The 27,085-nt window shown below is 43.4% G+C and overlaps 1 protein-coding gene across 3 annotated transcripts; it reads right to left on the minus strand.

Moving 5' to 3' along the window:
- Positions 1 to 2,038: 2,038 nt before the first annotated feature.
- ldhd (lactate dehydrogenase D) lies at positions 2,039 to 26,400 on the minus strand. 3 transcript variants are annotated; one of them, XM_034085906.2, is made up of 11 exons: positions 26,208 to 26,400; positions 15,283 to 15,395; positions 14,798 to 14,939; positions 11,854 to 11,995; positions 9,986 to 10,145; positions 9,692 to 9,891; positions 7,705 to 7,833; positions 6,729 to 6,856; positions 6,209 to 6,254; positions 4,247 to 4,358; positions 2,039 to 3,658 (listed from the first exon to the last, which is right to left on the minus strand). In XM_034085906.2, the coding sequence occupies exons 1-11, from the start codon at positions 26,298 to 26,300 to the stop codon at positions 3,490 to 3,492; spliced, it is 1,434 nt and encodes a 477-aa protein (XP_033941797.1). In that variant the 5' UTR covers positions 26,301 to 26,400; the 3' UTR covers positions 2,039 to 3,489. The 3 variants fall into 3 exon arrangements, with proteins under 3 accessions (XP_033941797.1, XP_033941796.1, XP_033941798.1); XM_034085905.2 differs by having other exon boundaries at positions 6,209 to 6,299; XM_034085907.2 differs by lacking the exons at positions 14,798 to 14,939; positions 15,283 to 15,395 and having other exon boundaries at positions 6,209 to 6,299.
- Between the last annotated feature and the right edge of the window lie 685 nt (positions 26,401 to 27,085).

A 27,085-nucleotide genomic window follows, 5' to 3' on the forward strand; every position in this document is an offset into this window, starting at 1 on the left:
ATACATGTTTAGTCTTCTCAAGCACCAACTATCAAATATCTCTCCTGATTGTTGGCACTTGACAATCACCTTCCCTGAATTTTACTCAGGTCACGTGTAACTAAAGTCTGATTTTATATTTCACATAATTAATCAGAATCTGCAAAGTACCTCAAATAAATGCAGTGGAGTAAAAATACCAGGTTAACCTCTGAATTGTCGTGGAGTAGAATTACAAAGTAGCAATGAGCTGTCATGTGGGTATATATTAATGCTGCGCATTATGGACACAAGCGATTTCCACCCATTTATTAATTATATGTTTTACATTTGATAACACCAATGTGTTTAATACTGGCAACTTCTAATTGTGGGGAAAACGAAAACGTTCAGTAGAGACGTCCCATAGAACATTTTGCGAAACACAATAGCCAGCATGTGTAGTTCTGGGGGGGTGTTCGATTCCAGTTTTGGATAATCTGGCATGGTTCCATTTCCCACAGCTGTGTGACGCTCTGCGTAACCTTACGGGGACTGTAGTCCTAAACGATAGCTGGGGATTATGGGTAGTGTAGTGTCTTCGACCATCCTAAACTCAGAAATGTTGACAATCGCAATGATGCTCGAAATGTCCCTTATAGGCCTACGTCTGTTTCCGGACATTTTAAAATGTCCTTTGTATAGTATTTATATTTGTCTTAACTGTGGGAACTTGTCCAGGCATGTTAAGTGGGAGTGGACTTGAAATCCTTAACTCAAGGTGTAGAACCATTAAGTTATCAAGCCAATTGCATTACTTACTACAACTTGAATTTAGTTTTAAGTCACTTAACGCAGAAATCAGAGTTCAAATTACACACAACGTTAAGTTGATGTAATTACCAACATTATTACGTCAACACAACTTATACATTAATGTTTGCAACTTAAAATGTTTATCTAAATCAATTAACTCACATTTCTATCTTGCAACCATGCATTTAATTAAGTGGAGGTGAAAGGTCGCCTGAATTCGTTTTTAGAGTGTAGAATGCCGGATAACGTTAGCAACACACGTTAACCACGAACAGCCTATTAATCCGTTCTCCTAATGTTATTTCCTCCAACGTTGTGGAATTAGAGAAAAGGGGCTTCTTAACGTGCTTTTATCCGGGTGGAGGGAGTTACATATTAGTTAAATATAACATTGGGGCGTGTGATTGTAGTGGGTGGAGGTGGTGAAATGAGGATATCCATCTTGGAGTTCAAGCTAGTATAATATAGTTAACGTTACACAATAATAAGGAAGAGAGCTATTTTTGTGATACATCGCTATTGATATGGATTTAGAGTGGATATTTGAGACTTCCGAACAGTAAACTAAAACATAACTTATGGGTGAGTGTTTTTATTATGTTGCAGCTCAGCTGATGTTGGATTGATGGCAAAGGGAGAGGGACTTAAGTGAGAGTGAAAACACAAGGTACGTTTAAAATAGGTCAGCAATGTCCCATCCTCTAGGTTGCTAGATAACCCTTTCTCCTGTCTCCCTCTCTCAGCACAAGCACCCCAGGGGGACTCAATGGACCCTGAAGACCTGCACTGAGACCCTCACCCTGCACCTGAGTCTCAACTCAAACATATTGATGTAAATACATACACATATCGATTTGTTGTATAAATATTGAAAATCAAAACCTTTATTCACTAATAATTACCAACAATGGTAGTTCTATCTCCTGTTATCAATGCATTCACATTGCCCGCCATGAACTTCCGGGGAACGATCCTCGTCTACATGAACCACGTGACGATAACCGTTTGTGGACTTCCGTTGTCGTAACTCTTCTATCTATATGGCGCTGGGTGAGACGATACCAGTCTGATAGTTGGAGCCAGGAGACGGTTAGCTTAGCTTACCTAGCATCATTCTTTGGCCCACTGGAAAAAGGGGAACCAGCTAATAGCATGCGTACAATAATATACAACAGAGAGGAGAAGCAAATACTAGCATCTTTGCTAAATATCAAACAAGACTGATCACGATATGCAGGAACAAAGTGAGGACAGATTCAAAGGATTCAGTAACTGGTGGTTTATTTCGTCGTACTGTTTGGTAATAAAGTGGGAATAGGCTTTTTATTAGCAGGCAATTATGCAAATCATTCAAATACAGCTTTATAATATTAACATGAAAAACCCACATAGAGAGTACAGCAATGGACTCCCACTATTTTTAATTAAAAACATTCTTGATTGACTTGAATTCATAGAACAAATGTTGATTTTCCTTTTTAAAGTGAATGTACAGAAGTAAATAATGAAATGAAGATGGCCGCTTTGATTTCAGTTTCTTGTCGCTGACGCATGTCACTACACTGAACATGTCACTACACTGAACATGTCACTACACTGAACATGTCACTACACTGAACATGTTGTTAGTGTTCTTAGAAACAGCCGGGCTTTTCTTGCTATGACAGGTCATAAAGGCCCCAAGGTGAATGACTTGCTTACTGTAGCTGAATACTCAATTCTTATTGGCCTATTTGCTATTTGAACATTCTGTGGTCTGCTCTTTGTATTGATAGCAAACCATTGCTAAGGATAACAGACTGTTGCTAGAAGGACGCTCTGATAAAGGGATAATGTGCAGATGCATCAATCTGCAGAAAAAAGTCCTGTCATTTTAACGTCAGTGCTGGCCAAAAAAACGAGTTCCATCCGAAACACCATGGAATCATTGTTGGATTCAAGATGGCTACACTCTCACCAGTAAGGAAAAGAAAACGACAACAATAAAACAAGAGAAAGAAAGACGTTAAGAGCACTGGATGTGAGAGAAATCAGCAGAAGAAGACAGACAGGAAGCAAACACTAAAGGGAACAGCAAACGAAGACAGACAGGAAGTAAACACTAACGGGAACAGCAGAAGAAGACAGACAGATAGTAAGCACTAACGGGAACGGCAGAAGAAGACAGACAGATAGTAAGCACTAACGGGAACGGCAGAAGAAGACAGACAGATAGTAAGCACTAACGGGAACAGCAGAAGAAGACAGGCAGGAAGTAAACACTAACGGGAACAGCAGAAGAAGACAGATAGTAAGCACTAACGGGAACGGCAGAAGAAGACAGACAGATAGTAAGCACTAACGGGAACAGCAGAAGAAGACAGACAGGAAGTAAACACTAACGGGAACAGCAGAAGACGACAGACAGGAAGTAAACATTAACAGGAACACATTATGGGCTCTGTCAGTGTTTAAAGACTGGTTCATGGAAAATAAACTGTGAACAGACTTGGACAGTTACAGAAAACCTCCATAAGTGCTGCCGTCATTTTAAATGACGTTGTTGTTGTTGCCGCAGTTCAGCCGTCGCTACGAAATAGAAAACACTTTTTCTTTGCAGAAGCAATACGATTTTTAAATAATTAGAATCATCAAAAATATATTTGAGAACAAATCATTGATTGATTTAGTCAGTAGCCGAGATTCTTTGTGTTTCTCTCTTTCCCTCAGACTCCATCACTGCAGAATCTTCCCAGGGTTCATCAGGTTCTTGGGGTCCAGGCTGTCCTTGATGCGCTGCATGACCTTCACAGCCTCTGGGCCCACCTCCTCACACAGCAGTGCTCTCTTACCCAGGCCCACCCCGTGCTCCCCTGTGCAGGTCCCGTCCAGGGCCAGGGCCCGTCTGGGGGAACACACACACACACACACACACACACACACACACACACACACACACACACACACACACACACACACACACACACACACACACACACACACACACACACACACACACACACACACACACACACACACACACACACACACACACACACACACACACACACACACACACACAGAGTTTAGATACCGATGATACAACACATGTATACAACTAAACACATCAGTAAGGTTTCAGGTTTCAGCAGAATAAAAAACAAGATTTGAAAAAATAAATACAAATTGTGTTATTTGAAAGCATATCAAAGTAAATACAAGCTTTAACTGAGTTTTCTCTTAAGGTTTTCTACATGTGTTACTGAAAGCGATACTCATCATGTTGCTGTTTAGTATTGCAGCACTGTCTTGTTATTCCCATGCGGAAAGGGCCGAATGTTAAGCATGACATGAATAAAGACTAGCTAATTAAAAGGTGCATACTGATGATCATGTGGACCAGCAGACAAATGGCAGGGTCCTTTAACGACCCTGGAACAACAGATTCATCCTTTGATGATCAGTGGTTCGGTTCAGTTCTGCGTTGATGTACCTGGCCAGCCTCTCGGTGAACAGGTGGACCCTGTGCAGCTCCTCGGGGTCGCTGGGCTCCACCACCATGAGGCAGTGGAAGTTACCGTCACCCACATGACCTGCTATCGGACCTGAAGACAGCACTCATTACTCTGACTGAATCACATCTGTCCTCACTTCATCTACTGTGTGTGAGGTCAGCTTCCTGTTGGAAGTGCATTAAGACTTTTTCATTGTAATGTCAAATCAGCAATATAACATCCTCTTTGTTAATTCAACACTTTCAGATCCTGATGGTTCATGAAGCTTGAAGACAGGTCGGGGCGGGGCCCTTTGTCTAGCCATTAACTATGGAAGTATGAACACAATAACAGAATACATATGGGAATAAATAATACAGTAATTAAATACATTTAAGAATAAATATACAGTAAGTTGAAAATAAATACAAAAAGGAATGAATCCTGAAATAAATTCATGATTATATTGAAAAAGAATAAATAAATGAATGCTGAGATAAATATGAAAATGAATAAAGTACATATTAGTAAACAGTATATAGTATATATCTATATTATACATGTATTACCAACTGGATATATATGTATTCCTATCTTTGTTAAACTGCTGCCACACTGCCAGGTCAACATCAAGTATACTGTATTTCTCATTTTTGGCCACACCTATTTCATTCCCACATCAAATGGTCAACATAAGGTCGATGCTTGATTTTGAATATAATTAAAGGTCCCATGTCATGCTTCTATGGTTCTGACCCGTCCCCTTGTTGTTATGAAGCTTGTTCTGCATGTAGACGGTCTGCAGAGTCACAAACCCTCAAAGTACACCCTGTAGCGAGTACAACTCTAACACAGAGAAGATCTGTCTGCTGCCCCAGAACGCCTCGTTGGACATTTCTCTTTTTCCATTGTTTGCTTCCTGGGTACAGTGACATGCCCATACCCAAATGGACCAATCCGTGGAGCTCCTCTCACACACACTCACTCAGCCTTATCTTTTCTCAGCCGCGGCTCCACACACACACACTCCGCACACACACACTTGCTGTCTCGCAGACTACACGCAGCAACCAGGAAACGACACCAGTAATCCAGCTCACACTGTCCGCTCCTCGAGCCTCAAAGGGTGTTGTAACTTATTTTATTTAAGGCAGTAGAAACATGTTTATTTTCTTCTTGATAGAAGTTAAGGGTCAAATGTTTCACAGGAAATGCTTTTATGTTGACGTGCAAGTATGTGTCCTGCTCTGACAGCTTCCTGTTTTTGATATGGAAATTGAATGCGAGCATGTTGAGTGCATTTTCTCTGTCTTCCACCGTTCTTGTTGGAAACTGTTCAATTCAGTTTGGACAAGATTTTGATTGGTTGTTCATTCGAAGCTTCTATTACACAACAACGGGCGGAGCAGCGAGCCCCGCAACGTCCCGCCAACACGGCGCCCAGACCCCAGACCCCAGACCCCAGGACAGAGTGAACACACAGACTATACAGAGATGCTGTGAGAAACCAATGTGAGTTTGGAACATTGAACAATGTGAATCTATTCTAGTCGACCTCACAATGGAATTATGATCAGTCGAAATGGCCGTGACATGGGACCTTTAACTTACTTGAATATATGTATTAAAATGGCACCAGCAACACATAGCGTTATGTTTTATTAACACTTTATCTAAAAGTAATTTTGAAGGTGTATAACCAAGTGTTAGATAAAGCATTCGTTCAGATCATTAAGAACACTATCAAATGTAAATCATAATTTAATTATAATCAGGAGCAGTGATTTATTTGTACTCAACAGTCATGTGAGTGAAATGTAATATCTGTGAGGCTTCTGCAGTTAATGTAAATGCATGGATTGTTATCATTACAATACTTTCAGAGGTTAACAATGATATTGTTGACATATACACTAAGTGTACTTGGTGTAGACACAGGTATGTGTGTTCCTGCAGCTCACCTGTCAGTCTGTTCTCCATCAGGTCCTGCTTCGTCTCCACGATGATCTGAGGCAGGCGAGACAGAGGGACACACACATCTGTAGCGTAAGCCTGTAGCACACACACACACACACACACACACACACACACACACACACACACACACACACACACACACACACACACACACACACACACACACACACACACACACACACACACACACACACACACACACACACACACACACACACACACACACACACACACACACACACACACACACACACACACACACACACACGTTATGACAGCTTCTGGTGCAGACGTATGTTCAAAGGGAATACGACCCCATAACAGATGAAACGCACCATGACCTTGATTAGAATTACAGATTTCTTATTGTTTGTAAATGGTTGAAAACATTTGGGATAGTGGAGGTACATAACTCAAGAGAGTAAATAGCATGTGCCTGTTCTTTGGACATTGCCATGAGGAAATGTTACATATGAAACCTTGAAGTGGCAGAGGCCTCCTCACCTTGCACCCGGGCCTCAGGGCCAGAGCAGCGTACCAGGCATCATGGCGAGCCTTCCACAGCCGCTCCCGTGATCCTGCATCTCGAGCCCACTGGAAATCTGATCCACCGTTACTCTGAGTGATGTCCTCTGTAGAAACACACACACAAATACACACGCAATATTTAATTTTTTTAAACTGCAAAAAAGTCTCATATGTTATTTGGCTGACACTTCTATCCAAAATCCACTAACACACACTGGGGGAGTCATTCGGGGGGTTGAGCATCTCGCCTCAGGAAACTTGGACACAGGGTGACCAGGTGTCCAGCTTTGTGCGGGACTGCACAGCATTTTTATCATTTTTCCCGTGTCTCACAAATTGAGACAATGTCCCGTATTTGATTGACAGTCGCTCAGAAAGTTGAAACTTTGCTTTTGTCCAATGGCTGTTGAGAAAGTGTTCAAATGTAGTTTTTTGGCAGGAGACTTTGTTCAGATTTAGTTTGAAATGATGTTGACCCTAAACAAGAAAACGTAACCTAGCAGTAATAAAGGATGGTTTTTTATTACAGTAAATGATAGAGAACTGTTCAATTTCCATAGTACTGCTGGTAACTATATAATATTGGGACATCCCCCCCGACTGGGGAACCCAAATATCTACCACCACATTTTCATGAAATAATTTAAAAAGCAATAAACGAATATTGTGGTAACAGATCAGCAGCTAAAATCAATGTTTATTTTCTCCATGCTGCATGACTCGAGCATCCTGTCTGTGTGATGCATTACAAGATCACACCTAGATATTTCATAATTCTGTTAACGTTACTTATTTACAAGTAAACATTCCTAATTTCATTAATATTCATAATGAATGTACTGAAGAGGTCAATTGTATTAAAATGTAGGTTTCTGTCCAAGAGCAGTCATGTATGACTTCTTGCCGGTGCGTGGGTGTGTGTGTGTGTGTGTGTGTGTGTACCCTCACACACCAGCGGTGAGCACCTGTTCCTCCAGGCTTCGCTCCGAGCCGTGGAACTCCAGGAAGAGGGTGGGGCTCACAGCGTAGGACAGAGAGCTGAACCTGTTACAGGCATCCATCATCACATCGTCCAGGAACTCTACACACACACACACACACACACACACACACACACACACACACACACACACACACACACACACACACACCACACACACACACACACACACACACACACACACACACACACACACACACACACACACACACACACACACACACACACACACACACACACACACACACACACACACACACACACACACACACACACACACACACACACACACACACACACACACACACACACACACACACACACACACACACACACACACGTGTCAGTGTGATGCATCTAACCAGGTCATTCCTCTGACATCTGTAAACGTTACTAATGGGTAAAGGCACATTTTTCAAATTCCAATAATGTATATTGATTTAATTTCTCACACGTGTATTCTATTATCGTGATGCAGGACGCTTCTCAGAGCGGGCTCAATAAAGTTGAATCTTTGCCTTCTTTAAAAGCAGTTCTCCCACACATGTCCACTCTCTCTTCATCTCTTAATGGCTGCTGGATAACAGCTTATTGCAGGAGGGATACATTAACATGGCTGACACTTCACACATATCTGAGCCTTCAGTGTTTTATATGCGTCCCCTACAGTTTATTTGTATTACACAGATCTTCAGTCCTGCCACAGGCTGTGAGGAAAGAGGAGATTATTGAAGAAATAAACTGAAAACTTGCCCAAACTATTTAGTCATAGCTCCTCGACAATCTCGTTGTCTTTATCACACTCAAAATATCCAACCATCCCAATGAGAGTTTATTACATTGCATTTTACTGTGTCTGTACTCACAAGTACAAGTACTCAGATCTTGTACTTGAGTAAAAGTACCAGAGTGTAGGAATACTCTGTTCCAGTAAAAGTCCTGCATTCAAAATGTTCCTCAAGTAAAAGTAGAAAAGTATTATCATCAAAATATACTTATAGCAGCGACAGTAAAAGTAGTCGTTGTGCAGATTGGTCCATTTCAGAATAATATATATATATGTTTTATAATGATTGATCATGAAAGTGTTCTCAAAGCTGGTGAAGGTGCAGCTAGTCTGAAGTACTTTGTAGACTGCAGGGCAGCTGGTGGATTTACTCCAGGTGGAACTAAAGTCTGATTCAACACTTGATTATATTTCACATCATTCATCCACATCTGTGAAGTAACTAAAGGGATTAAATACATGTAGTGGAGGAAAAGTACACCATTTAGTTTCTGAGAAAATACATTTAAAAAAAAAAACATTTCTGAAATGTTTCTGATTTATTTCTGAGAGGTATCAAATTTGATAACATCACAGATCAAATCTCTCACTTACAACGTGTCACAGTATGTCACTCTTAAATGAGACTGCTAATTATCATTACGCTTAACATTAGCCGCCTTTAGCTTAGCGGTGGTGATGTGAGGTCATGTGACCGTGATGTGGTTCCTTTATAGCCTAATGTTGATTTGTACATCTGCCACTGAAAAGTCATAAAGTGGTGTTAATGTATTATAAACGTGTGTTTGCCACAGAGCTTAGTTTCTGCAATATTTTGAAATCCAATGGAAAGATCCCGTTGCTTTTTGTGGAGGGAGCCCTGGGGACGCTAACTTCAAGGTTGCCCACATCATCACTGCCTCACTCTATACTGCTTATAGCAACTAAACCTGAAGTCATGTGACCATGAGGTAGTTATTTAATAGTATAATGATTTTAATTCTGGAGATTGCTTAAATGCCTAAACGATCATAACAGTGGTGTTAATATGTGGAGATTTTCACATTTGTAGGTATTATAAAAGTGTGTTTTCCACAGATCTTATTTTCTGCAAACATCACATTGCTTATGTGGACGGGTCTCTTGAGTGTGGATGAGGGGCTCCCTCCTCACCGATGCGGGCGATGGGCACCCCCGCCTGGAGGATCTGCACCGTGCTGTCCACAGCGGCCTGCACCGAGGGGAAGGAGCACACGGCCGACACCATGGTCTCTGGGATGCCGTACAGGCGCAGGGTTGCCTTGGTGATGATCCCCAGGGTGCCCTCCGACCCAACCAACAGGTTGGTCAGGTTGTACCCGGCGGCTGTCTTCCTGAACAATAACACAGACAGAAAAGAAGGGTAAGACTGTTTAAGATGCACTGGGCTATGTTGCATATTTGTGGGTGAAAATCTGTGAGGTGCACCTGGGGCGCCGGCCCCTCCCAGCCGTGTGTAGGACCGTCCCATCAGCCAGCACCACCTCCAGGTTCAGAACGTTCTCCCTCATGGTTCCATAACGCACTGCGTTGGTACCGGACGCACTGGTGGCCGCCATGCCACACAGAGAGGCATCGGCCCCGGGGTCTGAGGACATAAAGGAACATTAGTGGTGTTTTTTAACAGAACATTGAAACCAGCTATAATCCTGTCACACATCTCTAGACGCTTGACCTACATTTTAAAACGTGAACTGTTTTAGAAGTGTAGTCTTTTTCCCACCTATCCTATCCATGTTTTTTATAAAGTTGGAACACACTTTGGGCTCGAGATTTCTTTCTCAATATCACCCCCTGCTGGACGTGTACATTAAAACTACTTTAATGTCAGCAGGAAACTAATTGTAAAAATGGTTTTATCTTTTCCACACAGACCTTTTGGCTACTTCTGAATCCAGGGACATGTGGGAATTTGATTCAAATCTAAAGTCCTGTCACTACAGCGGAGGGATTTGTGTTTCGGGGCTTTACAGAACATCAGTGCAGATTTAGCTCTCCATACTACTATACCGTTTGATTTTATATAACTAGCCATGACATTTCAAATGCTGGTGTGATCAGGCCTGTGTTCCACTCACTGAACCAAAAGAAAAGATCTGAGTGTGACCAGAGGCGCGGGAAGGTATTTTGAGTGGGGGTGCTGCGGTGCTGGACTCCAGTGAACACTATTACGGGCACTATAGAGCACGCACAAAAGCACTCCCCACACGCAAACACACAGTACACCCGCGACTGTTACAATGAAGGCTCGATAATCAGCTCACGGCATATAGCCAGGGGTAAAGTGCTATTTTTTACGAGTGGGGAGCGGACCTCGCCTCATCTAGGGGGGTCCGGGGGGATGCTCCCCCGGGAAGATTTTTGTTAAATATTGAAGTTAAAAGCATCAATCTGGTGCACTTTGAGAGCAACATTAAGAGATCTATGGATCCATCTCTCAACACCCAGATGAAACAGAACTGTAAACAGATTTACTTTTTCTTTATGGATATTTTACAAATCACTCCGCTTTCAAACTGTATTCTTGTTTTACTGCCATATAGTATTTCATAACTGTTTTTCCTTTATTCTCTTATTTTTTTTATAACTATAGTGATCATATGAAGGTGTGCTGCGGAAATATATTTTGAATAATTTGTGACCAAACCGTTTGAGACCCACTGAGATAACTTAGATTAAAGTGAACTATCTAAACACTCAGAGAGGCCTTCAGCTCACCTGAGCCTCTCAGTCTGAGGAGAGCTCTCCTCCAGCTTGTTGTGGAACCAACAGCTCCTTGTGTCCGTTAGTGCAGCTAGCTAACCAGATGCTAACAACACGGTCCCTGCTGCTGTCAACACACACACACACACACACACACACACACACACACACACACACACACACACACACACACACACACACACACACACACACACACACACACACACACACACACACACACACACACACACACACACACACACACACACACACACACACACACACACACACACACACAGAGCCGAGCTTGAATGATACAAGCACACTTTTATGTCCATGCAACGCTCTGATGAGGTTCACGTACAGCACGGTTAATGTATTATATTATTGAGGTAGAATTGTCCGGGGCTACAGAATTGTAGCCAACAATGTGGAATGTATTGGCTACATATTACAAAGATTATGCACAGCGGGAGCAGCAATAACCGTCAAATAATAATTCAGACAGGGGAGCTCCGCACCCCCTGCCCGCCGCTAGGGGGCGCTGCAGCGCCCTCAGCACCACCCTTCCCGCGCCCATGAGTGTGACTGACCAACAGGAAACCACAGGCCGGTGTCTCTCAGGTAGGAGTTGAGGGCCTTCCGGGTCACACCGGGCTCCACCGTCACATCAAAGTCCTCTGGGTGGAGGTCCAGAACCTGGTCCATGTTCCTCAGACTGAAACACACGCCACCCTGAGGGAAGGAAGAAGACCCAATGTGACTGCCTTTACTATTCTACTCCAGTTAGAAAATAAGATCTTTTGCAAACAAACATTTATAATACTTACACTACTTTATGATTTTTGAAGTGTAAATGCTATCGATAGAAGTGTTACAACCCGGCTCGTGGGCTGTAACATAAAGCAGGGAGGCGAGACGTGTGGATAGAGCGCTCCTCTGTTTTCATACAGATCATTATATCTGTTAGCGCAGCTAGCTAGCACCAGATGCTAACAACAACAATGCACGTAAGGTCTCTCTCTCGCTCGCTCGGGCCACACACACACACCCCCTCCCGGTCCTCCCGATGGCCAGTCGGTGCCTGCCGGTGAGCGTGGAAGTGTGGTCTGCCACAAGCGGGCGGCAGGAGCGGGGCTGTCAGCATCAGCGTGTTGATGGTATTTTAAACTCGATGCGCTCTGAAACTACGGGGCGGCCGAGAAAAGAAATACACATGCGTTAAAATATTTAGTGGCGTTAATTTTTTTTTGCGTTAACGCGTTATTAACACGTTAACTTGACAGCCCTAGTTTAAACACAACAAACTAAATGGACATCAGCATCAAGTCTCTGAAACTGGCGTAGGGAAAGTGCCCAGAGGAGTGAGAGCGACGCAACCAGCTGGGCTCCTCCTTTATCCCGCTTCATCAGGTGTAGCTTATCAGGTAGGCGTCCGCCCACAGGTGCGGATCATCAGCACCTGAACCTGCGAACACCCACAAACCACAAACAGACGGCACCCCATGTGGTGTGGAGGGGTCGTCACACTCCCTCCCCCATAAGAAAGGAGTTCTCCTAAGAACACCGTTAACCATCTAAATAGCTAGGAGCTCTTCTCCGATATTTTCCCGTGGACAGAAAACCACTCTGGTCAGTCCCTTGACCCAGCACGGAATGTCCTTCCATAAACCGCAAACTAGCCCTTGGTAACAAACCAAAGACTTGCCCTCCAGGTCGCTGCCGAATTGGCTTACCTGTCTGACATGTTTTAACGTGCCGAGACATACCGCAAAATGTAACCACATGTTTTACGCACCCCCCGATGTCCCGACTGTCCATGAGCTTTCCTGAGGACCTCCTCCCGAAACTGACAGGAACCACAATCTGATACACTGCCTCACCAATGAAGCCTTTCCCACGTGACCACCACTTCCTGACCAGCAATCCCCCTTGCAGCTGACAACCCCTGGTGACACCATTACCAACCTCGGTGGAGAGAACCACCTCAAAAAACGGATTGAGGGAAACATCCGCTTTCTGCTCTACCACCAACTCACTACGGGATACAGACAACAACCAGTCAGGAATAAATCTCACTGACCTCTTCCCCCTGCCCAGACTCCCCCTGTGCACGGCTCACAGCCCGGGTCACAGAGCAAGCCACAACCACTCCAGGAGAGCACTTAACATTCTCCTCTGCGTTAACAGTCACAGTGGGTGAAGATGACTGCATGGTAGGCGGTGGACCCTCAGCCCACACACGGCCAGGCCGTTACCCAGGATAACATCCACACCACCAATCGGCATTACAGGCCGGACCCCCATGTTGACCTCACCCTGCACCAGACCTGAGTTAAGCACAACAGAATGCAGAGGAACAGGCACAACACGCATTCTCATACCTCGCATACGGACAAAATCCCCAGTTCTAGATTTGTCCGAAAACGGTAACACAGAGCTCAGAATGTATGAGTCATACGATGCAGTGTCTCTCAAAATCTTTACCGGCACGCTGATATCACTTCCCACCAATGACACGTATCCGGTTGACACAAATGCAGAAAACTGTGGTTCCTTCCACCCGCATGGCTCATTAATCCGCTGACAGGGAGAGATGACAGGTAACGGCACCACAGACACAGCACAAGCAGCACAGTTAAACTGGCCTACACAGTTCCCCCTTTTAGCCTTAGCTTTCGGACAGTGGCTGGGTACAGAATTTTTAAATTGCTCCAACACCATCAACTCACATAATGCAGTATACGTTTCAACATTCCGGGATTTACACCACCTACTGAAAAAAGTCACCAGATCCCTGGCAAACTCAACATGGGTCTGTCTGCTAGACTTCTCCCAGGACCTGAACCTCTGTCGATAGGCCTCAGGGACCAACTCGTATGCCTTCAACACAGCAGACTTAACAGTCAGATAAACCTTGCTCTTTGCCACCGTCAGAGCAGAGTAGGCCTCCTGGGCCCTGTTAGCACACACTGCAGCAATAAGCTAACATTATGCTATAAACAAACTACAAGACTGTCACATGGGTTCACGTAAACACCGCTAAGATAAAGGCTAATGTTCGGTGTGATGAGGTTTAGTGGTCTCATTTAGCCATTTGTTTAGTAACTGTTGTTTTGATGACACTTAGAAGTTTCGTACATTCACCAGTGCAGCATTTACTGACCTATTGTCCAGATCAGGGAACCGGAAGTTGTAAAATGCTAAGTCATTTCCAGGTTTTAGGACTCATTCCTGCACCACTCTATTTTACTTGTATTACCGCTCCCATTTACAAATAATGAATGCACATGTAACCAGTCACACACACACACACACACACACACACACACACACACACACACACACACACACACACACACACACACACACACACACACACACACACACACACACACACACACACACACACACACACACACACACACACACACACACACACACACACACACACACACACACACACACACACACACACACACACACACACACACACACACACACACACACACACACGGGTCTTCCTCTCTCTCTCACCTTGACTGCACTAACCCCTCCCTCCAGACCGGTTCCAGTGCCAAAGGGGATGATGGGAAGGTTGTGCTTGTGGCAGACCTTGGCCAGGGCGCTGACCTCCTCCACACAACGAGGAAACACCACCACATCTGGAGGACAGCATCTGCACCGTAGCACACAAACACATTCTCCATATCTCTCCACTTAACTATTTTATAAGGGGTCACAAGCCAAGAAGAGGAAACCACTGGCTAAATATTCAACGATTTGTTGTATTTTATATAACATTAGCTTACTCTGAAATGTAGGTACAATCTGCAGCAGTCAGATAAATGGAGTTAATCGTACACAGTTTCTCTGAAATGTAATGGAGTATATATCTGTATCTATCAACCACTGGTATTCTTACCTTTTTTTATTCTAACACAACTATCTTTTTGCTATACATTTTGTTGTATTGAAACATGACTGCCTTTAGATATTATGTGAGTGTGACAGGGACTGACCTGTGTATCGACTCGTCCCTGCCGTGTTGTTCTCTCACAGCTGCACCAAATGAGACGCCACCCTCTCCACATATAGACCTGAGAGCAGAGAGCACGCTGCCCACAGCAGCACTCTATACACACACACACACACACACACACACACACACACACACACACACACACACACACACACACACACACACACACACACACACACACACACACACACACACACACACACACACACACACACACACACACACACACACACACACACACACACACACACACACACACACACACACACACACACACACACACACACACACACACACACACACACACACACACACACACACACACACACAGTAAGGAGAGAGAGCGAATCAGACAGAGTCAACAACTGCTGACTCATTGCCTAGGGTTCCGCCCAGAAATGAAACTGGCCAATGGAGAACTACCAGCTCACGGTCTAGGGCTCGTCCAGAAGTGAAATCGCCAATAACAAATAGCTGAGGAGGCGCAACCGACACAACTCCTCCCACAGAATTTGTATTCAAGCTGTCCCAATGTTCATAATCGGGGCTGTCTTCTGACTGACTGTCGTGGTACGTATATCACACGGTAGTATAATTCAGCCCGGAGGGCTCTGTATTGTACTATTGTTCTATTACCATTAAAACAAATTATTGTTTAACCCTGTATCTGGTGCTTTGAATTCCTTCTTTTATAAATTTGACTAGCTCATTAAAGGACGCGCGGAGCCGAGGTGGGTTTCAGACCACGCTTTGCCCCAACACATCCCAGTCACCTCATGTGTCTTTTTGTAGTCCTCGCTGTACGGGTCCGCATATCGGCATCGCAACCACAACCTCACACACTGGTACTGAATGTGCATCAAAGTGTTCCTATCCAGCCAAATATACCAAAGGAATTATGTAAACGACAGAAGAAGCGATCGAAATGTGTATTTCCTGGTTATTCGACAAAGGCCACTTCCCTGATACATCTGCCTACCGTTATAGAATATCCCCAGTTGCTCGTCCCACAAGTTATACGTTAACTAAATTAATTGTTTAATTGTTTATTTATTGTTAAATTATAATAGATTAATTAAATCACACACAACCAAAACAATAAATTAAATAGACTCAGGCTGGAACACATAGCTCTCTCTCTATCTATCTATTTATATATATATATATATATATAAAAATAAATATATATGAGCACACATTGTCTCACAAGCAAAGAAACCCTCCTTAAAACAACAGTCAAGTGTACAGTCCACTGTCCATACAAAGACCCAGATGCCTCAACAGGCCATATCCAAATCTGTTTTTCAAAGTTTTCGAGCAAGGAACACCAACATGTTTGCATCGTCAGGCAAATGCATCTTTGATTGTAAACTGTCAGGAAGGTGGGGGCTCTCCACCTCCAGCTGCTGTGTTTGCTTCCCAGCTGGGAAAACGGAATGGGGTGGTTGTGTTTTAGGTGTAGTTTAAAATGCGTGGTATTGCCTGCTTTTGTCGCTACCTTTTTTAAACAAATGTGACACACCGCCCTGCTCATTCAAGTCCATAGGTTCGCCTCGTTGATTTGGCTTGAATCCAAAATACTGCCACACCGGAGAATCGAGATGTGTAGTTAGGTTTTGTAACCAATTCCATTTCACTTTAAATTCCCCGCGAGTAAGTCACACGTTGTCACCTGCTTGTCGCTATATTATTTATTTGGCTGCTACGCTGCTGCACGTGCACGCGGAGTGTCCTGACCTGGCTGTGTGTCAGCCCCGCCCCTTACAGCGCGCGTGGCCGGCAGCCACAGCGCTACTAGCTAAAATTCTGGTCACATCCTTATGTAAACGGCAATTTATCGAGCTCAGAAAAGTTATCGAGTCCATTTTTATTTATCGTACGATAAGTCAATTTATCGATTATCGTGACAGGTCTACATGTGTGTTGCGAGTCCAAACCTCTGGTTAGGGACTTTTTTAATCTCCTTGATTATTTTGGTCTCGTTCAGTCCGTGGCTGGCCCAACACACGAAAAAGGACACTTTAGATGTAGTATTATCGTTTGGACTGTCTGTCTCTGTGGATGAAATCTGTGCAGCAATGCATATCTCAGACCATTTACCGGTTCTGTTTACAACCCCGATCCCTTCCACAGGAGTCGAATCACGTGCCCCTGCGCGTCGTCTGCGTTCGATTAACCCCTTGACTGCCTCACAGTTTTCTGATGTTTTTAATGCTTCCCTGATCCGTAAATTAGAGGTGAACTCTGCTCTTAGTGCGGATGAGCTTATCTCCATGTTTGACTCGACATGTACCCTAATACTGGATTCCGTTGCTCCTTTTACACTTAGACGCACCAAAGTTCTCTCAGAGCCGTGGCTCAATGACTGTACTCGTGCTCTCAGAGGCGCTTGCAGGCGTGCAGAGAGAAAATGGAAAAAGGATAAACTCCATGTCTCCTTAGAAATCCTTCGTGCTTGCCTTTCCGACTACCAGACGGCAGTCAAAGCAGCCAAAACAGAGCACATTTCTGTTAATCTCCAAAAACAGCCATAGACCTCAGGTTCTTTTTAATGTCCTCAACTCTATTATTAATCCCTGTGATGTTTCTTCAATTGTGCCATCGACTACTCTCTGTGATAAGTTTCTTACATTTTTTATTGAAAAAGTATCTGCGCTTAGGCTAGCCCACACTAGTGCTAGCCCATATCCTGCTCCTTTTCTGTGCCCTGCTGTCCTTGACCACTTTGAGCCTGTATCCCTCTCCTCTCTCTCGGATGTAGTCAAGCAGCTGCGGCCGACAAACTGCACCTCAGACAGCATTCCCTCTCGCTTCCTTAGACATGTTTTTGAATCAGTTGGAGCAAGCATTTTATTACTAATAAACACCTCTCTTAGCTCAGGATGTGTCCCAGCTGCCTTCAAACATGCCGTGGTCAAGCCACTACTTAAAAAGAAAAATCTCGACCCCTCCATTCTTGCAAATGTTAGGCCCATCTCACAGCTACCTTTTTTATCTAAAGTCCTGTAGCGAGTAGACTATGTCCAGCTGCAGTCTTTCTTAACCACGCATGGCATTCATGAAAAGTTTCAGTCTGGCTTCAAACCCATGGCACAGCACTGAAACAGCCCTTTTAAGAGTTTTTAATGATCTGCTCCTAGCCGCCGACTCAGGTAGCCCAGCTGTCCTGGTGCTGTTAGACCTGACTGCTGCCTTCGACACTGTGGACCATAGCATACTGTTGTCACAGCTTGAACAGTCCGCAGGCATCACAGGCTCTGCCCTTGCATGGTTCAGGTCCTACCTGACAGACCGTAGCTTCTTAGTGCAGCTAGGTGCCTTCTCCTCTGCTAAAGCCCCTTACCTGTGGGGTTCCCCAAGGCTCGATTCTGGGCCCCATCCTTTTTTACTGTACATACTGCCCCTAGGTTTAATTCTCACAAAACACAACATCCCCTTCCATTGTTACGCTGATGATGTACAGATCTATCTGCCTCTCAATCAAAATGTCAACTCACTACAGCAGTTGATGGACTGCTTGACAGAGATTAAATCCTGGCTGAGCCAATATTTCCTTAACTTCAACGAGAGCAAGACTGAGGACATCTTTTTTGGACACCGACCTCCAGCCTCCCCGGTTGATATTCTGGGCTCCCTCAATACAAACATCCTCCCCTCTGTCATGAACCTTGGAGTGACCTTCAATAGCGCTTTTAAATTTGATAATCAGGTCAGCACCGTAGTCAAGACCTGCTTTTTTAAAATACGTCTTTTGTCGTTTTTATCTTTTAAAGACCGAGAAAGGGTTATTAATGCCTTTGTAACCACAAGGCTGGATTACTGGAACGCTCTGTACATGGGTATGGACCAGGCGTCAATTAGACGCCTGCAGCTAGTTCAGAAAGCAGCTGCGCGTCTTCTGACCGGCCACAAAAAGCGTGACCACATCACCCCAATTCTGGCCTCATTGTACTGGCTTCCAATTCGGTTCCAAATTGATTTTAAACTCCTTTTATTTGTTTTTAAAGCACTAAATGGGCTGGCTCCGGACTATATAGCAGAACTCCTCCATCGCTACACCCCAGCCAGTGCATTAAGGTCGGCTGACCAGCTGCTGCTGGTAGTGCCGAAGACCAGGCTTAAAACACGAGGGCACCGAGCCTTCGCAGCAGCTGGCCCTAGGCTCTGCAACACTCTGCCCCTCCATGTGAGGTCGGCCCAGACCCTAGGGGTTTTTAAATCTACACTAAAAACTCACTTCTTCTCTCTGGCCTTCTAGTCAGAGCGGAGCACGACTCCTGACATTTCCCTGTGTTTGATTTTTATATTTGCTGTTGTAATTTATTGTCTACTGTTTGCTATTGTAGTAAAGTGTTTTTATTGCATGTACAGCACTTTGGCTCGACCAAAAATCGTTTTTAAAAAGTGCTATATAAATAAAACATGATTTGATTTGAACATGATGTGTTACTTTGCTGAAGGATATTTGTAACCAGCTATCCAGACCAGTCTCTAAAGACTTTCCAAGGGGTAAAAATACTGCTGCCGGAGTACTAACTGGAAGTATTGCTGATAATATGTCTACCGTATCCTCTCATGTCCAATAATATCATATCAATAATAACGCTTATTAAAAGAAAACATGCATTCTTGTACTCGGGAGGGGACATTGACAGAGGATTACTGGAAAATTACTTCATAGTACTTGTGGGGGTAGTTTCAGTAGTACTGAGTCCAACAGGATCAATCTCACGAAGAACTAATGGCAACAAAAAAGAATTCCCTCATCAAACTTAGCAGAAGTGGCTTGATTTTGTTCTCAGCAGGGGACTTTGACAGAGGATTACTAAAAGAATACACAGTAAAAGTACTTCAATGTATTGTAAGTAGTAGGCTAACTCAGGGGTTCCCAAACATTGCCATGCCAAGGACCCCCATATAGCATTATCCTCTGGCGGGGACCCCCCTGTTGCAATTTTTTTTTTAAATGATGTGTAAAAGTGCCTCGCAATGGAGCACGCAGTGTGTTGCCCCTACATTTGGGACCTTCTGCCTGATCAAAGCTGTCACTCTTGTTTTGCCTGTCATAGCCCCACTGCCCCATCTGAACACACACCCACACAACGAGACCAGTCAAGTCCATTTGAGATGATGTACTCATCTAAAACTTGGAAAATGTCTCTTCAATGTGGTCCTACCTTCCAGTGCTTTGCAAAAATAATATTTCCTCAACAAAGTTGTCTTCTGAACAGAGTATAACCGTAGTAGTTAACCGAATATTTTCCGTCTATGATGGAATTTTTCCAAGAATGACTGAAGAATCTGAAAGCAGATTAGAACACAACTCGGAACAGCGCCAAAATGTCCACCAGCGGCCCACATTATATTACATCCTTAGTGGCCAGGTAGACTGAGAGCGATCTACTATACTCTACTGTAACTATTATTTAGTAATTCATACCCCTGTCCAGTTTGTGGCGAGTGTGTGCATATTAAGTAGCTATTGTCTAGTCTTGTATTTGACCTCGTTGATTACCTCGTTGTTTAACCGGCTTTAGCAATCGCAAAATGTCACGGCAGCTGAGTGTCCGAAGCTTTTTTAATAAACCCAGTAATTGTGATGGTGTGGATAAACGAGGTGAAAAAAGAGGGATTGATGCAGTGGAGGATGAAGGACAAGCCAGTACGACTAAAACTGACAACGTTCAGCCAGCCGCAGAGGGACAAGCAAGTGGCAAGGAAAAATAAATCATTCATATTCATTTTGACATGAAAAGTGACCGCATGGTCGGTGTCACTGTTAATCTTTTTTTTTCTCCATGCCCTTAAAAGTTCTATATGAATCATAAAAAAAAAGGAATGAATGAACATTTGCTGCTTAGTACCCAAACATAAATATTAAATATGTCTCATCATTAAAACATGAAAAATAAAATGAAGGGTAATAATGGATTATGACTAGGGATGCATGATATTGGTTTTTGAAACCGATACCGATGACTTCCTGCTTCTCAAGACCGATACCGATAATACAAACATTTTTACGCCACTAATTATTTTAACGCGTTTAACGCATGTGTATTTTTTTTCCTTGGCCTCCCCGTAGTTTCAGAGCGCATCGACTTTAAAATACCATCTACAAGCTGATGCAGACAGCCCCGCTCCTGCCGCCCGCTTGTGGCAGACCACACTTCCACGCTCACCGGCAGGCACCGACTGGCCATCGGGAGGACCGGGAGGGTGTGTGTAATGTGGCCCGAGCGAGCGAGAGAGAGACCTTACGTGCATTGTTGTTGTTAGCATCTGGTGCTAGCTAGCTGCGCTAACGGATATAAGGAGCTGTTTAAATGAAAACAGAGGAGCGACATTTCGCCACAACTGCGCCGAGCACTTGACTTTATGCAGGAAGCCAGACAGTGGGACATTGTATGAAAAGTCAGCACACTCAGCGCGGATAGTGCGCAACATGATTGCAGCTCCGGTTCGAGCATATGCCTTGAGTTGCACATAGCTCCAACGCGCGCACACACACACACACACTATTGTATTATTGTCTTCGTACGCTTTTAACACACCATCGTAGCGATGGCGATGTTTCAGGTGACTGATCAGGTTCGAAGTATTAGGGAGCGCTGGATTTGTGAAGAGCTCCCCTCTTCCTAAACCACTAATACCACAGTACTGGCAAAACGGGAGGAGCCGAGTGAAAAACAAGCGCCCCTCATCCCAATCCACCCACACCGAGGTTTTTTGTTTTTTTTACCCAAAAAATATATTGTATATTATCGGGGCTATTAATACTGGGTTTATCGGGATGACGTCATAATTCCTAATATCGGACCGATAATTATCGTGCATCCCTAATTATGTCAAAATGACGGACAACGAAAAAGTCTAACGCAACCACTGCTTCTGAAATAAATCTGATGTATGCAAGCAATTCTGCGACATTTGCTACATCCGTGCTCTCATCCAGCTGCAGAGCGAAATATTCACTAGCTCTCACTTGCTCCAAAAGCTGAGCAGATACTCAGTTTCACTCTCAGTAGCGGCAGCTCGATTCCGATTGGATTGATGGTCATGTGATTCAAAAACAAAAAATATTAAAAGATTGGCATCAAAGGACACATAGATTGGTAGATATACAGTTATTAATAACATCTAAAAAAAATAATAATAATAATAAAAAAAATAATCCTGTTTCCACTTTGCGTGACCTCCCTGGCGCCCCCCGGGGGGTTGGTGCCCCCACTTTGAAAAACACTGGGCTAACTCATACAAAGTCAAACAGTATCAATTTCATTAAGAACTAATGGTAACATTGTATGTATCATTCATCAAAGATAGCAGAAAACATGCATTATGGACTCTGACAGAGGATTACTCATAAAGTACACAATAAAAGTACTTCATTTTGTTTTCTGGTAGAAGTCAAACTAGAACGGAGTCCAACAGTGTCAGTTCCCTTAAGAACTTGGGGTAAAAAATATTTGTATCACTCGTCAAATATAGCAGGAAAAATTAAGAGCAGCTGATTTGAAAAAACAAACTCGAGAGACGGCTGAGTGACCGCAGTGCAGAATCTCTGCATAGTTTACATCTCCTAACAATGTTGTCCATTTTAGACATAGGCTTATGATATGTACAGCCCTTATTAACATCCATTTTCTGGGCTCAATGTGTGTCTTGGCTGTTTTCGTTTTGATCGCTAAATTCACCTTGTTTATAATATTGTCACTGTTCCAAGCAAACGAGTACTTTTGTTTTGAAATCACTTCCGTGAGTTTCGCCCCGCCCCTCGATCCACTGACCATCAGACCATTTAGTATGGTAAAAAGTAAAAAGCAAAAACCCCTCCCCAGACGCTCTTCCGTTTACTGTTCCTGAGTCATTAATTTGTATCTTTGGATTTTTGGAAACATATCTGGACAATGTTATGAACACCACAATTCTATGAATGACCTGCCACTGCAAGTCAACAAGTTTCACAAAACAATGATATGCCTAGGAACCTCTGACGCAGCCAATCGTCTCTACAAGAAAACTTCCCCTGTGGAGGAGGAACTGCTCACCCCAAACGCTCACTGAGGTCAAGGTCTTCTACCATAGAGGCTTTGGAGAATACATCCTGCAGGCTAGTACAGTATATCCAGTAGAAGGGGTCTTTTACCATCTTCCTTAGGAGGAACTAGCACAAGGAAGAGGCTGCAGTAGTTTTCAACCCACAAGGGCACAGCCAGACCCCATGGGGCCCGCCCATGACGCTGGGCCCGCCCATCCAGGATTTGGGCCCGGTGTTTTAATCAGGGCTGAATACAACATTTTAATTGTTTTGTTCAGTGGCAGCGCCAGGGTATGGCTGGGGTAGGCTACAGCCATACCAAGAAATGGCTTAAGCCCCACCATGAAAAATGATGTTAAAGTTAGCAAAATAAAGTCCGCCAACTCGCAATTAATGTGTTAATTGCACAGACAGCAGTTAGTAAGATTGGTTTCAGTAGCCACTTGTCTGGAAATACCGAAGACTAGAAACGGTTTTGAATCAAGATAACGGCGTGGTGTTGTTGCAGGAAGTCCCGAGGGAGAATACTTTTGCTGTAGTACACCTCTATATAGGCCTACATCGATACAACATTACGTGTTGATAGAAATCAACACGTAATGAAATAAGACCCCACGGTTTGATGATTGATAGCTGTGTGGTAAATCAAATGCCCGCCCAGAGACGTATGTCTGCCGCCAGGACAGCTAAACATGTAATTGGTCTGCTGCCCAATGCAATGTTTCCCTTAGACCAGGGGTCGGCAACCCGCGGCCCACGGGTTGTCTAAGCTCCCTTGAGCTTAGACAAAAATAAGAAGGAAATAAAATAAAAGTATTTGTAGGACTATTTATATTTTGTTGGATGGTTGAAAATGTTTCGTATCTTGTATTTTGAGGTGATACTGTGACACATAAATAAAAAACAAAACGGTTTTAATTAGGTCAACTAAAATATGCGTCACATCCTGCTACGGTCCCGCGCGAGCGCCTTTTCTTGGAGGCGAATAACCTGACCCCCGGCTCGATGAGCGAACTATGGATAAATCAAAGAAAAGTACCGGAGGAACACAGGATTTAATTCTGCGTGGACAGAGTTATCTGCTTTCACAGCAAACGATGCTGGCTTACCGGTATGTCTGATATGTAGTCAACGGTGCTGCAGCCTTTACGTATCGAGGAACAACACGGGAGAGGAAGACAGCTGACGATCTTCAGTCATAATTCAATGGGGTATGTAATTTATTTCAGAAAACACTTTTTGTTATATTCCATGGAATGCTCGTAACGTCCCGATAGCAATGAATATATTAAATGCTTTGACAATAAATACATACAAAAATTAATCTCTGGAAGCCGTAGCGCTGTAAAAAGCACGACCAATCATCTGAGCCGGCCCGGCTGAAATAACTGGATGGCCTACCTGCCTGTCAGCCTTCCATCTGTGCACAAACTTATCTCATGCCCTCATTGGTCATGTGCGCGTTCGTGTGTGTTGCATGGATGTATAATAAGAACAGTGTGTTGGAGGAGGGACTCTGTAAGAAAGTCTGAAGGAAGAGGCATATTTTTTCCGGTTGTGTACTTTCAAATTCTAGCGCACTCGAGCTGGTTTCTCCATTCTTACCTCCCTACCTTTAACTCTTTTTAGGGTGCAGCTATATGTTTTATTTATTTCAAAGTGGGCCCATTTTAATAATATTTTTTTCCCTTCAAATGTGCAGAGGACTCCCCAAGTGCTGTGTTTAATTTATTTTAAAGTAGGCCTGTGTATTATTTTTAATTCTCCTTATAAGAGTTCTTTGTTTCTTATTAGAGGTTAACAGTTTTATATCATGTAATAAATAGCCTAATAAATGCAAAAAAACTGTAGTTTTTGTCTGATATAACAATAAAAAACTATGAAATATGTTTTGCGGCTCCAGACAAAAACATGTTTTGGAAAAAGGAGCAAAATGGCTCTTTTGGTCAAAAAGGTTGCAGACCGCTGCCTTAGACAAATGATTTATTGTAGTTACTGGATAAACTGTATCCTCAGTCGAAATGATTGGTCAAATACCACAAGAGCATGGCCCTTGCCAGCTAACTACACATTAGTTTAACAATTAACACAGTGGCGTTCAATCACAAGATATATATCCTCAGGAGCAGAAGCCAAATTACGTGAATAAATCGCAGCGTCACATGCACACAACAGGGAAGAAGTACTCAGATACTTTAAAGTTGCAATACTTCATTGTAAAGATAATTTGTTACAAGTAAAAGTCCTGCATTCAAAATCTTCTTAAGTAGTACTACAAAAGTATCTGTATTAAAATATACTTAAAGTACCAACAATTAAAGGAGTCCTTATGGTATGGGCCCATTCCAAAATCGTATATTGAATGACTGGATTATGATTATTGATGTGTTATGTGTTTATCACAGCTGGTAACGGTAGAGCTAATATTAATTATGTTATACTGCTGCTGGCTTAACCTATAAATATGTATCATAGTTCTTTCAATAATTAGTTGTATTAGCTAATAATCTAAATCTAAAAAGTAACTAGTAACTACAAGCTGTTGAATAAATGTAGTGGAGTGGAAGTATAAAGTAGCTGACTATACACAGGTGAAGTTCAAGTACCTTAAACATGTACTAAAGTACAGCACTTAAGTAAATGTACTATGTTACGTGTGTGCAAAATATCACTGCCTGCTACAAAACGTCACGTCACTATAAAATATAATAAGAGTTTATCATCCCAAGACCTCTCTGAAGAGATCGACACAACACTATGTGAATATGTATCTTAATTTATGTCCACCATGCATATACGTTTAGTTATTTTCTAGCTGTGTCACCGTTCATTTGAGCAGGATACTGTCTCTGCAGCCAACTTACTGTGGCGGGGTGTTCTGACTGGACGCAGCGGCTCTGCAGGAGCTGAAGTCGAGGAGACAGCAGCCTGAGGCTTGGTCTGAAGCCCAGCAACATGTTACCGGACACAGAGCTATACTGACCCTCACTGACTCTTCATATCACACCGATACCTCTTAACATGTTCCCCATGGCTGTAGAAAGTAGGGCACGATAAAATGCACAACTTCCGGTAAAGTATTTTCAGAATAAAACAACACTAGAAAAAAAGGGAGAAGGGTCTCAACCTACAGTCTATGGTAAAGATAAACGCATGTAGTGCTGAACACGTCACATCACATGAACGTGCCGGGCAGCGCGGTCCAGTGGGTTAGATGGGCGTTCATAATGCAGAGGGAAATAACTCTCAGAATAACGTTATTAGCACATTTTTACAACTTGAGGAACGAATGTTTTTAATAAGGGCTATACAAGTGTTCATACTGGGTAGTTTATTCAGTTTAAAAAAAAGTATCCAACGAGTTACAGACCACTCTTTCCCAATGTAAGTCAATGGGAAAAAGTGTTTCCGGGCCCAGCAACCTAAAGGAAGTGTAGTATCGCCGTTTGGCCACTACGAATATTCTCATCAGACTCCGGCGCACTTCCTGGGGGCTTGCGCTGCACTCATCCATCTGATTCGCTTCCTGAAGCAGTCACGTGGTATCAACAGGCAGCGAGCAGAGCCATATAATAGAAGAGTTACGACCAGGGTGCGAACTGGAGGGCTATGGCTCCCCTAGTGGTGACATGAGCTCCCCTGGGAACATGGTTTGTGAAATTTGGGGGGAGCTCTCTAAAATACTGATATGATGACCAAATAAATTCCATTTTGGGCATGTTTTTTTTTCAAAGGTGTAAAA

The sequence above is a fragment of the Pseudochaenichthys georgianus genome, chromosome 6, assembly GCF_902827115.2.
Source record: "Pseudochaenichthys georgianus chromosome 6, fPseGeo1.2, whole genome shotgun sequence".
Lineage (NCBI taxonomy): Eukaryota > Metazoa > Chordata > Actinopteri > Perciformes > Channichthyidae > Pseudochaenichthys > Pseudochaenichthys georgianus.

Coding starts and splice junctions, on each gene's coding strand:
- ldhd (XM_034085905.2), bottom strand. CDS start 26,300: ATGTTGCTGGGCTTCAGACCAAGCCTCAGGCTGCTGTCTCCTCGACTT. Junction 15,396..26,207: donor AGTCAGAACACCCCGCCACA/GTAAGTTGGCTG, acceptor GTGTGTGTATAG/AGTGCTGCTGTGGGCAGCGT. Junction 3,659..4,246: donor TTCACCGAGAGGCTGGCCAG/GTACATCAACGC, acceptor GTGTTCCCCCAG/ACGGGCCCTGGCCCTGGACG.